The 16,658-nt window shown below is 46.7% G+C and overlaps 1 protein-coding gene across 1 annotated transcript in view; it reads right to left on the minus strand.

Moving 5' to 3' along the window:
* Positions 1 to 16,658, minus strand: part of LOC306940298 (G protein-coupled receptor kinase 6-like) — a gene marked incomplete at its 3' end in the record, with an annotated part of 69,951 nt that overhangs the window by 36,709 nt on the left and 16,584 nt on the right. The window contains exons 8-9 of the mRNA XM_079525319.1: positions 11,958 to 12,098; positions 10,969 to 11,168 (exon numbers count right to left, since the gene is read on the minus strand). Coding sequence (XP_079381445.1) covers positions 10,969 to 11,168; positions 11,958 to 12,098 — 341 coding nt within the window. The remainder of the gene's footprint in view (positions 1 to 10,968; positions 11,169 to 11,957; positions 12,099 to 16,658) is intronic.

Genomic DNA, 16,658 nt, shown 5'->3' on the forward strand with positions numbered 1-16,658 from the left:
CTGTTTAATGTACGCTACCACACGCTGTTTAATGTACGCTACCACGCTCTGTTTAATGTACGCTACCACACGCTGTTTAATGTACGCTACCACGCGCTGTTTAATGTACGCTACCACGCGTTGTTTAATGTACGCTACCACACGCTGTTTAATGCACGCTACCACACGCTGTTTAATGCACGCTACCACACGCTGTTTAATGCACGCTACCACACGCTGTTTAATGTACGCTACCACACGCTGTTTAATGCACGCTACCACACGCTGTTTAATGCACGCTACCACACGCTGTTTAATGTACGCTACCACGCTCTGTTTAATGCACGCTACCACACGCTGTTTAATGCACGCTACCACACGCTGTTTAATGTACGCTACCACGCTCTGTTTAATGCACGCTACCACACGCTGTTTAATGTACGCTACCACGCTCTGTTTAATGTATGCTACCACACGCTGTTTAATGCACGCTACCACACGCTGTTTAATGTACGCTACCACACGCTGTTTAATGTACGCTACCACGCTCTGTTTAATGTACGCTACCACGCTCTGTTTAATGTACGCTACCACACGCTGTTTAATGCACGCTACCACACGCTGTTTAATGCACGCTACCACACGCTGTTTAATGTACGCTACCACACGCTGTTTAATGTACGCTACCACGCTCTGTTTAATGTACGCTACCACGCGCTGTTTAATGTACGCTACCACACACTGTTTAATGTACGCTACCACGCTCTGTTTAATGTACGCTACCACACACTGTTTAATGTACGCTACCACACGCTGTTTAATGCACGCTACCACACGCTGTTTAATGTACGCTACCACGCGTGGTTTAATGTACGCTACCACACGCTGTTTAATGTACGCTACCACGCGTGGTTTAATGTACGCTACCACACGCTGTTTAATGTACGCTACCACGCTCTGTTTAATGTACGCTACCACACGCTGTTTAATGCACGCTACCACACGCTGTTTAATGTACGCTACCACACGCTGTTTAATGTACGCTACCACGCGCTGTTTAATGTACGCTACCACGCGCTGTTTAATGTACGCTACCACGCGTGGTTTAATGTACGCTACCACGCTCTGTTTAATGTACGCTACCACGCGTGGTTTAATGTACGCTACCACGCTCTGTTTAATGTACGCTACCACACGCTGTTTAATGTACGCTACCACACGCTGTTTAATGTACGCTACCACGCTCTGTTTAATGTACGCTACCACGCTCTGTTTAATGTACGCTACCACACGCTGTTTAATGTACGCTACCACCCGCTGTTTAATGTACGCTACCACGCGCTGTTTAATGTACGCTACCACACGCTGTTTAATGTACGCTACCACACGCTGTTTAATGTACGCTACCACACTCTGTTTAATGTACGCTACCACACGCTGTTTAATGTACGCTACCACACGCTGTTTAATGTACGCTACCACACGCTGTTTAATGTACGCTACCACACGCTGTTTAATGTACGCTACCACACGCTGTTTAATGTACGCTACCACACGCTGTTTAATGTACGCTACTACGCACTGTTTAATGTACGCTACCACGCGTTGTTTAATGTACGCTACCACACGCTGTTTAATGTACGCTACCACGCGCTGTTTAATGTACGCTACCACACGTTGTTTAATGTACGCTACCACACGCTGTTTAATGTACGCTACAACGCGCTGTTTAATGCACGCTACCACGCGCTGTTTAATGTACGCTACCACACTCTGTTTAATGTACGCTACCACGCTCTGTTTAATGTACGCTACAACGCGCTGTTTAATGTACGCTACCACACTCTGTTTAATGTACGCTACCACGCTCTGTTTAATGTACGCTACAACGCGCTGTTTAATGCACGCTACCACGCGCTGTTTAATGTACGCTACCACGCTCTGTTTAATGCACGCTACCACGCTCTGTTTAATGTACGCTACCACGCGTGGTTTAATGTACGCTACCACGCTCTGTTTAATGCACGCTACCACGCGCTGTTTAATGTACGCTACCACGCTCTGTTTAATGCACGCTACCACGCTCTGTTTAATGTACGCTACCACACGCTGTTTAATGTACGCTACCACACGCTGTTTAATGTACGCTACCACGCTCTGTTTAATGTACGCTACCACGCGCTGTTTAATGTACGCTACCACGCGCTGTTTAATGTACGCTACCACGCGCTGTTTAATGTACGCTACCACACGCTGTTTAATGTACGCTACCACACGCTGTTTAATGTACGCTACCACACGCTGTTTAATGTACGCTACCACGCTCTGTTTAATGTACGCTACCACGCGCTGTTTAATGTACGCTACCACACGCTGTTTAATGCACGCTACCACGCTCTGTTTAATGTACGCTACCACACGCTGTTTAATGTACGCTACCACACGCTGTTTAATGTACGCTACCACGCGCTGTTTAATGTACGCTACCACGCTCTGTTTAATGCACGCTACCACGCTCTGTTTAATGTACGCTACCACACGCTGTTTAATGTACGCTACCACACGCTGTTTAATGTACGCTACCACGCTCTGTTTAATGCACGCTACCACGCTCTGTTTAATGTACGCTACCACACGCTGTTTAATGCACGCTACCACGCTCTGTTTAATATACGCTACCACGCGCTGTTTAATGTACGCTACCACGCTCTGTTTAATGTACGCTACCACACGCTGTTTAATGCACGCTACCACGCTCTGTTTAATGTACGCTACCACGCGCTGTTTAATGTACGCTACCACGCGTTGTTTAATGTACGCTACCACGCGCTGTTTAATGTACGCTACAACGCGCTGTTTAATGTACGCTACCACGCACTGTTTAATGTACGATACCACGCTCTGTTTAATGTACGCTACAACGCGCTGTTTAATGTACGCTACCACGCACTGTTTAATGTACGATACCACGCTCTGTTTAATGTACGCTACCACGCACTGTTTAATGTACGATACCACGCTCTGTTTAATGTACGCTACCACGCGCTGTTTAATGTACGCTACCACGCGCTGTTTAATGTACGCTACCACGCGCTGTTTAATGTACGCTACCACACGCTGTTTAATGTACGCTACCACGCGCTGTTTAATGTACGCTACAACGCGCTGTTTAATGTACGCTACCACGCTCTGTTTAATGTACGCTACAACGCGCTGTTTAATGTACGCTACCACGCGTTGTTTAATGTACGCTACAACGCGCTGTTTAATGTACGCTACCACACGCTGTTTAATGTACGCTACCACGCGCTGTTTAATGTACGCTACCACACGCTGTTTAATGTACGCTACCACACGATGTTTAATGTACGCTACCACACGCTGTTTAATGTACGCTACCACACGCTGTTTAATGTACGCTACCACGCGCTGTTTAATGTACGCTACCACGCGCTGTTTAATGTACGCTACCACACGCTGTTTAATGTACGCTACCACGCGCTGTTTAATGTACGCTACCACACGCTGTTTAATGTACGCTACCACACGATGTTTAATGTACGCTACCACACGCTGTTTAATGTACGCTACCACACGCTGTTTAATGTACGCTACCACGCGCTGTTTAATGTACGCTACCACGCGCTGTTTAATGTACGCTACCACACGCTGTTTAATGTACGCTACCACACGCTGTTTAATGTACGCTACCACGCGCTGTTTAATGTACGCTACCACGCGCTGTTTAATGTACGCTACCACGCGCTGTTTAATGTACGCTACCACGCGCTGTTTAATGTATGCTACCACACGTTGTTTAATGTACGATACCACACGCTGTTTAATGTACGCTACAACGCGCTGTTTAATGTACGATACCACGCGCTGTTTAATGTACGCTACCACGCGCTGTTTAATGTACGCTACCACACGCTGTTTAATGTACGCTACCACGCGCTGTTTAATGTACGCTACCACGCGCTGTTTAATGTACGCTACCACGCTCTGTTTAATGTACGCTACCACGCGCTGTTTAATGCACGCTACCACGCGCTGTTTAATGTACGCTACCACGCTCTGTTTAATGTACGCTACCACGCGCTGTTTAATGTACGCTACCACACGCTGTTTAATGTACGCTACCACGCGCTGTTTAATGTACGCTACCACGCGCTGTTTAATGTACGCTACCACGCTCTGTTTAATGTACGCTACCACGCGCTGTTTAATGCACGCTACCACGCTCTGTTTAATGTACGCTACCACGCGCTGTTTAATGTACGCTACCACGCTCTGTTTAATGTACGCTACCACGCGCTGTTTAATGCACGCTACCACGCTCTGTTTAATGTACGCTACCACACTCTGTTTAATGTACGCTACCACGCGTTGTTTAATGCACGCTACCACGCGCTGTTTAATGTACGCTACCACGCGTTGTTTAATGTACGCTACCACGCGTTGTTTAATGTACGCTACCACACGCTGTTTAATGTACGCTACCACGCTCTGTTTAATGTACGCTACCACGCGCTGTTTAATGCACGCTACCACGCGCTGTTTAATGCACGCTACCACGCGCTGTTTAATGTACGCTACCACGCGCTGTTTAATGCACGCTACCACGCTCTGTTTAATGTACGCTACCACGCTCTGTTTAATGTACGCTACCACGCTCTGTTTAATGTACGCTACCACGCTCTGTTTAATGTACGCTACCACGCTCTGTTTAATGTACGCTACCACGCGCTGTTTAATGTACGATACCACGCTCTGTTTAATGTACGATACCACGCTCTGTTTAATGTACGCTACCACGCTCTGTTTAATGCACGCTACCACGCGCTGTTTAATGTACGCTACCACGCGCTGTTTAATGTACGCTACCACGCGCTGTTTAATGTACGCTACCACGCTCTGTTTAATGTACGCTACCACGCGCTGTTTAATGTACGATACCACGCTCTGTTTAATGTATGCTACCACGCGCTGTTTAATGTACGCTACCACGCGTTGTTTAATGTACGCTACAACGCGTTGTTTAATGTACGCTACCACGCTCTGTTTAATGTACGCTACAACGCGTTGTTTAATGTACGCTACCACGCGCTGTTTAATGCACGCTACCACACTCTGTTTAATGCACGCTACCACACGCTGTTTAATGTACGCTACCACACGCTGTTTAATGTACGCTACCACACGCTGTTTAATGTACGCTACCACACGCTGTTTAATGTACGCTACCACGCGCTGTTTAATGTACGCTACCACGCGCTGTTTAATGTACGCTACCACGCTCTGTTTAATGTACGCTACCACGCTCTGTTTAATGTACGATACCACGCTCTGTTTAATGTACGATACCACGCTCTGTTTAATGTACGATACCACGCTCTGTTTAATGTACGCTACAACGCGCTGTTTAATGTACGCTACCACGCGTTGTTTAATGTACGCTACAACGCGCTGTTTAATGTACGCTACCACACGCTGTTTAATGTACGCTACCACGCGCTGTTTAATGTACGCTACCACACGCTGTTTAATGTACGCTACCACGCTCTGTTTAATGTACGCTACCACACGCTGTTTAATGTACGCTACCACACGCTGTTTAATGTACGCTACCACACGCTGTTTAATGTACGCTACCACGCGCTGTTTAATGTACGCTACCACGCGCTGTTTAATGTACGCTACCACGCTCTGTTTAATGTACGCTACCACGCTCTGTTTAATGTACGATACCACGCTCTGTTTAATGTACGATACCACGCTCTGTTTAATGTACGATACCACGCTCTGTTTAATGTACGCTACAACGCGCTGTTTAATGTACGCTACCACGCGTTGTTTAATGTACGCTACAACGCGCTGTTTAATGTACGCTACCACACGCTGTTTAATGTACGCTACCACGCGCTGTTTAATGTACGCTACCACACGCTGTTTAATGTACGCTACCACACGATGTTTAATGTACGCTACCACACGCTGTTTAATGTACGCTACCACACGCTGTTTAATGTACGCTACCACGCGCTGTTTAATGTACGCTACCACGCGCTGTTTAATGTACGCTACCACGCGCTGTTTAATGTACGCTACCACGCGCTGTTTAATGTACGCTACCACGCGCTGTTTAATGTATGCTACCACACGTTGTTTAATGTACGCTACCACACGCTGTTTAATGTATGCTACCACACGCTGTTTAATGTACGCTACAACGCGCTGTTTAATGTATGCTACCACACGCTGTTTAATGTACGCTACAACGCGCTGTTTAATGTACGATACCACGCGCTGTTTAATGTACGCTACCACGCGCTGTTTAATGTACGCTACCACACGCTGTTTAATGTACGCTACCACGCGCTGTTTAATGTACGCTACCACGCGCTGTTTAATGTACGCTACCACGCTCTGTTTAATGTACGCTACCACGCGCTGTTTAATGCACGCTACCACGCGCTGTTTAATGTACGCTACCACGCTCTGTTTAATGTACGCTACCACGCGCTGTTTAATGTACGCTACCACACGCTGTTTAATGTACGCTACCACGCGCTGTTTAATGTACGCTACCACGCGCTGTTTAATGTACGCTACCACGCTCTGTTTAATGTACGCTACCACGCGCTGTTTAATGCACGCTACCACGCTCTGTTTAATGTACGCTACCACGCGCTGTTTAATGTACGCTACCACGCTCTGTTTAATGTACGCTACCACGCGCTGTTTAATGCACGCTACCACGCTCTGTTTAATGTACGCTACCACACTCTGTTTAATGTACGCTACCACGCGTTGTTTAATGCACGCTACCACGCGCTGTTTAATGTACGCTACCACGCGTTGTTTAATGTACGCTACCACGCGTTGTTTAATGTACGCTACCACACGCTGTTTAATGTACGCTACCACGCTCTGTTTAATGTACGCTACCACGCGCTGTTTAATGCACGCTACCACGCGCTGTTTAATGCACGCTACCACGCGCTGTTTAATGTACGCTACCACGCGCTGTTTAATGCACGCTACCACGCTCTGTTTAATGTACGCTACCACGCTCTGTTTAATGTACGCTACCACGCTCTGTTTAATGTACGCTACCACGCTCTGTTTAATGTACGCTACCACGCTCTGTTTAATGTACGCTACCACGCGCTGTTTAATGTACGATACCACGCTCTGTTTAATGTACGATACCACGCTCTGTTTAATGTACGCTACCACGCTCTGTTTAATGCACGCTACCACGCGCTGTTTAATGTACGCTACCACGCGCTGTTTAATGTACGCTACCACGCGCTGTTTAATGTACGCTACCACGCTCTGTTTAATGTACGCTACCACGCGCTGTTTAATGTACGATACCACGCTCTGTTTAATGTACGCTACCACGCGCTGTTTAATGTACGCTACCACGCGTTGTTTAATGTACGCTACAACGCGTTGTTTAATGTACGCTACCACGCGCTGTTTAATGTACGCTACAACGCGTTGTTTAATGTACGCTACCACGCGCTGTTTAATGTACGCTACCACGCTCTGTTTAATGTACGCTACCACGCTCTGTTTAATGTACGCTACCACGCTCTGTTTAATGTACGCTACAACGCGTTGTTTAATGTACGCTACCACGCGCTGTTTAATGCACGCTACCACACTCTGTTTAATGCACGGTACCACACGCTGTTTAATGTACGCTACCACACGCTGTTTAATGTACGCTACCACACGCTGTTTAATGTACGCTACCACACGCTGTTTAATGTACGCTACCACGCGCTGTTTAATGTACGCTACCACGCGCTGTTTAATGTACGCTACCACGCTCTGTTTAATGTACGCTACCACGCTCTGTTTAATGTACGATACCACGCTCTGTTTAATGTACGATACCACGCTCTGTTTAATGTACGCTACCACACGCTGTTTAATGTACGCTACCACGCTCTGTTTAATGCACGCTACCACGCTCTGTTTAATGTACGATACCACGCTCTGTTTAATGTACGATACCACGCTCTGTTTAATGTACGCTACCACACGCTGTTTAATGTACGCTACCACGCTCTGTTTAATGTATGCTACCACGCGCTGTTTAATGTACGCTACAACGCGCTGTTTAATGTACGCTACCACGCGCTGTTTAATGTACGCTACCACGCGCTGTTTAATGTACGCTACCACGCGCTGTTTAATGTACGCTACCACGCGCTGTTTAATGTACGCTACCACGCGCTGTTTAATGTACGCTACCACGCGCTGTTTAATGTACGCTACCACGCGCTGTTTAATGTACGCTACCACGCGCTGTTTAATGTACGCTACCACACGCTGTTTAATGTACGATACCACGCTCTGTTTAATGTACGATACCACGCTCTGTTTAATGTACGCTACCACGCTCTGTTTAATGTACGATACCACGCTCTGTTTAATGTACGATACCACGCTCTGTTTAATGTACGCTACCACACGCTGTTTAATGTACGCTACCACGCTCTGTTTAATGCACGCTACCACGCTCTGTTTAATGTACGATACCACGCTCTGTTTAATGTACGATACCACGCTCTGTTTAATGTACGCTACCACACGCTGTTTAATGTACGCTACCACGCTCTGTTTAATGTATGCTACCACGCGCTGTTTAATGTACGCTACAACGCGCTGTTTAATGTACGCTACCACGCGCTGTTTAATGTACGCTACCACGCGCTGTTTAATGTACGCTACCACGCTCTGTTTAATGTATGCTACCACGCGCTGTTTAATGTACGCTACCACACGCTGTTTAATGTACGCTACCACGCTCTGTTTAATGTACGCTACCACGCGCTGTTTAATGTACGCTACCACGCGCTGTTTAATGTACGCTACCACGCGCTGTTTAATGTACGCTACCACGCTCTGTTTAATGCACGCTACCACGCTCTGTTTAATGTACGCTACCACGCGCTGTTTAATGTACGCTACCACGCGCTGTTTAATGTACGCTACCACGCGCTGTTTAATGCACGCTACCACGCTCTGTTTAATGTACGCTACCACACTCTGTTTAATGTACGCTACCACACGCTGTTTAATGTACGCTACCACACTCTGTTTAATGTACGCTACCACACGCTGTTTAATGTACGCTACCACGCTCTGTTTAATGTACGCTACCACACTCTGTTTAATGCACGCTACCACGTGTTGTTTAATGCACGCTACAACGCGCTGTTTAATGCACGCTACCACGCTCTGTTTAATGTACGCTACCACGCTCTGTTTAATGTACGCTACCACGCTCTGTTTAATGTACGCTACCACGCTCTGTTTAATGTACGCTACCACACGTTGTTTAATGTACGCTACCACGCGTTGTTTAATGCACGCTACCACGCTCTGTTTAATGTACGCTACCACACACTGTTTAATGTACGCTACCACGTGTTGTTTAATGTACGCTACCACACGTTGTTTAATGTACGCTACCACGTGTTGTTTAATGTACGCTACCACGTGTTGTTTAATGCACGCTACAACGCGCTGTTTAATGCACGCTACCACACGCTGTTTAATGCACGCTACCACGCTCTGTTTAATGTACGCTACCACACACTGTTTAATGTACGCTACCACGTGTTGTTTAATGTACGCTACCACACGTTGTTTAATGTACGCTACCACGTGTTGTTTAATGCACGCTACAACGCGCTGTTTAATGCACGCTACCACGCTCTGTTTAATGCACGCTACCACGTGTTGTTTAATGCACGGCTACCACGTGTTGTTTAATGCACGCTACCACGTGTTGTTTAATGCACGGCTACCACGTGTTGTTTAATGCACGGCTACCACGTGTTGTTTAATGCACGCTACCACGTGTTGTTTAATGCACGCTACCACGTGTTGTTTAATGCACGCTACCACGTGTTGTTTAATGCACGCTACCACGTGTTGTTTAATGCACGCTACCACGTGTTGTTTAATGCACGCTACCACGTGTTGTTTAATGCACGCTACCACGCGCTGTTTACGTTTCTGACTAAGGAAGGATTCAATTAACCCATTTTGACTTGAGATCAGATTCTAAAAATGTCTTCTACATCCTGACAGTTTTCTCTCAAGAGTTAAATTATTGTTAAACATCTGCATTACTTAATTTTCACGAAGTGTACACTATTTACAGAATGTAGAACATTCAATATAGCAATGAATTGTGTACAAAATCTTATCCAACGATAACAACATATTCTAAGTTTTGGGTCTGAGAGGCTAAGGGCTATATTTTGCGTATATTTTGTCTTAAGTACCAGGTCTTATTACTTAACTTAAGACCTGGAGGCGTGATCAATGCCATTTGGCTATTCTGAGTGGCCAAAGAGCATTGACCACGCCTCCAGGTCTTAAATTAAGTCATAAGACCTGGTACTTAAGACACGCAAAATATAGCCCTAAATCTCATCAAATGGGTGTCTGTCCGTGGCTCAAATGCAGACTAAATAATGGGGCCTTGTTGATCTGAAAAGGGTTGAAAAACCACTGAATTAACCCATTTTGGGCGGGAACCCCTTTTGGTGTTTTTAGCATTATGTTACACTTTAGCTATTGAAAAATAGCAGATCTACGAGCTTGTAGCGCGGCACCGAGTGCCGCGCTACAAGCTCGTAGCCGTAGGTCTGCTATTTTTTAAAAATCGTGAAAATGTAGTGCAAATCTTTGAATATATATTCTTTCAGAGCGAACGTTTTTAACTCAAATCTTTGCTACTGGGGGGGGGGGGGGGGTCCCTGAAACAACATATTTTCAGATGGGGGGTCGGCGGCCAAATACAGATAATTTCTGGGCGTCCTTGACATGAAAATGTTTGAGAACGACTGACATAGAAACAATAGGGTTTTTCAGAAAACTATCAGGATTTAGAAGAAGATTTGTAGAATCGTTCCCAGGTCTAAATGTTAAATCGAATCCAATACAACACTTTACCTGTACACGATGCCCTGTTGGTGCAGGTGGTCCAGGCCGCAGCACACCTCCGCGGCGTAGAAACACACCCGTTCTCCATCCAGGCCTGGGGAACCCGGAGAGGCCATGCTGTAGATGTGGAACCGCAGGTCTCCTCCGTTCATGATGGTCATCACCATGCACAGCGAGTGCTTGCTCTCGTACGAATACGCCAGACTCACCTCAAAACAAAGACAAACGGTAAGATGTGCATATTTTACCACTGTACCACCTGAGCGCTATATTTCAACTTGTATTATTATTTATTTTTTCATGAATGAATACCCTATTTATTTATTTTTTGCTTTGTCTCATTACAGTGCGAAAGTAGCCAAAATAGCAGTTATATCCAATATTCTTTTAAATATATATATATATATCTTTTTTTCTTTCAGAATAGCGACGTGGAGTTAATTGGATGATTTTTCAACACAAAATATACCCATAGTAGAGTTCAGTAGAGTACCCAGCCTTTTTTGGACGATTTTTAAAAATAAAAAAAAGAAGCAAATTGTATTTGTATTTTGTATTTTCTTTCCAGATAGTCTCCAGACGTCTTTGGGCACCACAGGAACTTATACTACAAAGACGTGTGGAGATGTCATGGGCACAAAATGTGTTTTAACTATGAAACTTTCCCTGTAACCTAACAACCCACTCTCCCCGTCACTGAACAAACCCGCAGGTCATCGTGACATCACGTGACATCACGTGACATCAGCCCCTGTCTTGAGTCCTGTGTCTTACAGCATGGGTTCCCAAAGTGGGGTCCGGGGACCCCTGGGGGTACTTGAGGGAGTTCCAGGGGGTACCTAGCTCAATTAGAGATAGAAACCAAATGGACCCTTATGGGTCTGTAACTCAGAGAGTGTACAAATGGAACCAAATGGACGGGTCCATTTGGTTCCATTTGGTCCATTTGGCACCTGGTTGAGCTCTCTTTCGCTTTGCAAACAATCTATCAGTCTTACCACAAACCTACTGTGAAGACTCTCCAGGATCTGTTTCTCACTGAGAGCCAACCATTCTCCTTTCATCTTCTTCACGTGGGTCTTCTGCAGCTTCTTGCAGGCATACATCTGTCCTGTGGCGCGCACCTGAACCGCCCACACCTGCATGGCGAGGCAAACACAGATGGTGGCATTGGTGATTTCGACGGCAAATTTTGATTTAGTTTCAGTCATAGTCTTTTGAGTAAAATTTCATATTTTAGTCATCTGAATTTTTTTACTTTTTAATAGTCTATAGGTTTGTTAGCCTCGGAAACCCAGACGTTTTTATTTCCATGGAGAAAAAAAAAGTCTGGGACAGAGTCCACTTCAATTCCGCATACAGTAGGCTAGCACAAACGTCGATCACTCTCTGCTGATTTCTCATCGTCTGCACCTTTGTTAAATTGACGCACACACGTACATACACACACTCCTCTCTCTCTCTCTGTCGCTCTAATTAATTAGTCTAATTAATTAGCATTGATAAATGCTTTTTTATGTGATGTATTCCCATGCTTTTTGTTCTTGCTTAATGTAAGTCGCTCTGGATTAAGAGCGTCTGCTAAATGCCTAAATTGTAAATTGTAGTCTCATGTCGCGCAGCTGCGTCTAGATTCTCCCGGCGGATCCTGCCGGGAGCTGCCTATATGCCATAGAAAGCATAGGTGGAGTCTATAATCTGTCTGGTCTGTCTGTCTCTCTGTTTTTTCTGAGCTAATCTCGCAAACCGCAGGACCGATCAGCAAATGTGTCGTGGACACTGCCAGTAAGCCAAAGAAGCAGCTATATTTCCTTTTTTATCTGTCAAAATCTTTAAAAAAAAGGAAAAAAATACATTCTACAAGCTCACAACGTGCTGATTTAGGGTGATGGAGGGATCGAGGGTATGATTACCCCCAGCTGTGGAGCGAGTGTTTCCACGGAATTCTGCCGCGGACCAGAACGACAATTGACCGATAATTATTGATAACTATGAATTTTTCTGACTTTTTCCCCAACGGGACTTTTTCCCCAATGGGACTTTTTCCCCAACGGGACTTTTCCCCAACGGGACTTTTTCCCCCAACGGGACTTTTGGGACTTTATCCCCAACAGGACTTTTTCCCCAACGGAACTTTTGGGACTTTTTCCCTAACGGCACTTTTTCCCCAACGGGACTTTTGGGACTTTTTCCCCAACGGGACTTTTGGGACTTTTTCCCCAACGGGACTTTTTCCCCAACGGGACTTTTTCCCCAACGGGACTTTTTCCCCAACGGGACTTTTTCCCCAACGGGACTTTTTCCCCAACGGGACTTTTTCCCCAACGGGACTTTTGGGACTTTTTCCCCAACGGGACTTTTTCCCCAACGGGACTTTTTCCCCAACGGGACTTTTTCCCCAACGGGACTTTTTCCCCAACGGGACTTTTTCCCCAACGGGACTTTTTCCCCAACGGGACTTTTGGGACTTTTTCCCCAACGGGACTTTTTCCCCAACGGGACTTTTTCCCCAACGGGACTTTTGGGACTTTTTCCCCAACAGGACTTTTGGGAATTTTTCCCCAACGGGACTTTTGGGACTTTTTCCCCAACGGGACTTTTGGGACTTTTTCCCCAACGGGACTTTTTCCCCAACAGGACTTTTTCCCCAACGGGACTTTTTCCCCAACGGGACTTTTGGGACTTTTTCCCCAACGGAACTTTTTCCCCAACGGGACTTTTTCCCCAACAGGACTTTTTCCCCAACGGGACTTTTTCCCCAACAGGACTTTTTCCCCAACGGGACTTTTTCCCCAACAGGACTTTTTCCCCAACAGGACTTTTGGGACTTTTTCCCCAACGGGACTTTTGGGACTTTTTCCCCAACGGGACTTTTGGGACTTTTTCCCCAATGGGACTTTTGGGACTTTTTCCCCAACGGGACTTTTTCCCCAACGGAACTTTTGGGACTTTTTCCCCAACAGGACTTTTTCCCCAACGGGACTTTTGGGACTTTTTCCCCAACAGGACTTTTGGGACTTTTTCCCCAACGGGACTTTTGGGACTTTTTCCCCAACGGGACTTTTTCCCCAACAGGACTTTTTCCCCAACGGGACTTTTTCCCCAACGGGACTTTTGGGACTTTTTCCCCAACGGGACTTTTGGGACTTTTTCCCCAACGGGACTTTTTCCCCAACAGGACTTTTTCCCCAACGGGACTTTTTCCCCAACGGGACTTTTTCCCCAACAGGACTTTTTCCCCAACGGGACTTTTTCCCCAACGGGACTTTTTCCCCAACGGGACTTTTTCCCCAACGGGACTTTTTCCCCAACAGGACTTTTTCCCCAACGGGAGTTTTTCCCCAACGGGACTTTTTCCCCAACGGGACTTTTGGGACTTTTTCCCCAACGGGACTTTTTCCCCAACGGGACTTTTGGGACTTTTTCCCCAACGGGACTTTTTCCCCAACAGGACTTTTTCTCCAACGGGACTTTTTCCCCAACGGGACTTTTTCCCCAACAGGACTTTTTCCCCAACGGGACTTTTTCCCCAACGGGACTTTTTCCCCAACGGGACTTTTTCCCCAACAGGACTTTTTCCCCAACGGGACTTTTGGGACTTTTTCCCCAACAGGACTTTTGGGACTTTTTCCCCAACGGGACTTTTGGGACTTTTTCCCCAACGGGACTTTTGGGACTTTTTCCCCAACGGGACTTTTTCCCCAACGGAACTTTTGGGACTTTTTCCACCACCGGCACTTTTTCCCCAACGGGACTTTTGGGACTTTTTCCCCAACAGGACTTTTTCCCCAACGGGACTTTTTCCCCAACAGGACTTTTTCCCCAACGGGACTTTTTCCCCAACGGGACTTTTGGGACTTGTTCCCCAACGGGACTTTTTCCCCAACGGGACTTTTGGGACTTGTTCCCCAACAGGACTTGTTCCCCAACGGGACTTTTTCCCCAACAGGACTTGTTCCCCAACGGGACTTTTTCCCCAACAGGACTTTTTCCCCAACGGGACTTTTTCCCCAACAGGACTTTTTCCCCAACGGGACTTTTTCCCCAACAGGACTTTTTCCCCAACAGGACTTTTGGGACTTTTTCCCCAACGGGACTTTTGGGACTTTTTCCCCAACGGGACTTTTGGGACTTTTTCCCCAATGGGACTTTTGGGACTTTTTCCCCAACGGGACTTTTTCCCCAACGGAACTTTTGGGACTTTTTCCCCAACAGGACTTTTTCCCCAACGGGACTTTTGGGACTTTTTCCCCAACAGGACTTTTGGGACTTTTTCCCCAACGGGACTTTTGGGACTTTTTCCCCAACGGGACTTTTTCCCCAACAGGACTTTTTCCCCAACGGGACTTTTTCCCCAACGGGACTTTTGGGACTTTTTCCCCAACGGGACTTTTGGGACTTTTTCCCCAACGGGACTTTTTCCCCAACAGGACTTTTTCCCCAACGGGACTTTTTCCCCAACGGGACTTTTTCCCCAACAGGACTTTTTCCCCAACGGGACTTTTTCCCCAACGGGACTTTTTCCCCAACGGGACTTTTTCCCCAACGGGACTTTTTCCCCAACAGGACTTTTTCCCCAACGGGAGTTTTTCCCCAACGGGACTTTTTCCCCAACGGGACTTTTGGGACTTTTTCCCCAACGGGACTTTTTCCCCAACGGGACTTTTGGGACTTTTTCCCCAACGGGACTTTTTCCCCAACAGGACTTTTTCTCCAACGGGACTTTTTCCCCAACGGGACTTTTTCCCCAACAGGACTTTTTCCCCAACGGGACTTTTTCCCCAACGGGACTTTTTCCCCAACGGGACTTTTTCCCCAACAGGACTTTTTCCCCAACGGGACTTTTGGGACTTTTTCCCCAACAGGACTTTTGGGACTTTTTCCCCAACGGGACTTTTGGGACTTTTTCCCCAACGGGACTTTTGGGACTTTTTCCCCAACGGGACTTTTTCCCCAACGGAACTTTTGGGACTTTTTCCACCACCGGCACTTTTTCCCCAACGGGACTTTTGGGACTTTTTCCCCAACAGGACTTTTTCCCCAACGGGACTTTTTCCCCAACAGGACTTTTTCCCCAACGGGACTTTTTCCCCAACGGGACTTTTGGGACTTGTTCCCCAACGGGACTTTTTCCCCAACGGGACTTTTGGGACTTGTTCCCCAACAGGACTTGTTCCCCAACGGGACTTTTTCCCCAACAGGACTTGTTCCCCAACGGGACTTTTTCCCCAACGGGACTTTTGGGACTTTTTCCCCAACAGGACTTGTTCCCCAACAGGACTTTTTCCCCAACGGGACTTTTACCCCAACGGGACTTTTGGGACTTTTTCCCCAACAGGACTTTTTCCCCAACAGGACTTTTTCCCCAACAGGACTTTTTCCCCAACAGGACTTGCTCCCCAACAGGACTTGTTCCCCAACGGGACTTTTTCCCCAACGGGACTTTTGGGACTTTTTCCCCAACAGGACTTGTTCCCCAACAGGACTTTTTCCCCAACGGGACTTTTACCCCAACGGGACTTTTGGGACTTTTTCCCCAACAGGACTTTTTCCCCAACAGGACTTTTTCCCCAACAGGACTTTTTCCCCAACGGGACTTTTTCCCCAACGGGACTTTTGGGACTTGTTCCCCAACGGGACTTTTTCCCCAACGGGACTTTTGGGACTTTTTCCCCAACGGGACTTTTGGGACTTTTTCC

The sequence above is a fragment of the Electrona antarctica genome (genome assembly GCF_951216825.1).
Source record: "Electrona antarctica genome assembly, chromosome: 16".
In the NCBI taxonomy this organism is placed as follows: Eukaryota; Metazoa; Chordata; class Actinopteri; order Myctophiformes; family Myctophidae; genus Electrona; species Electrona antarctica.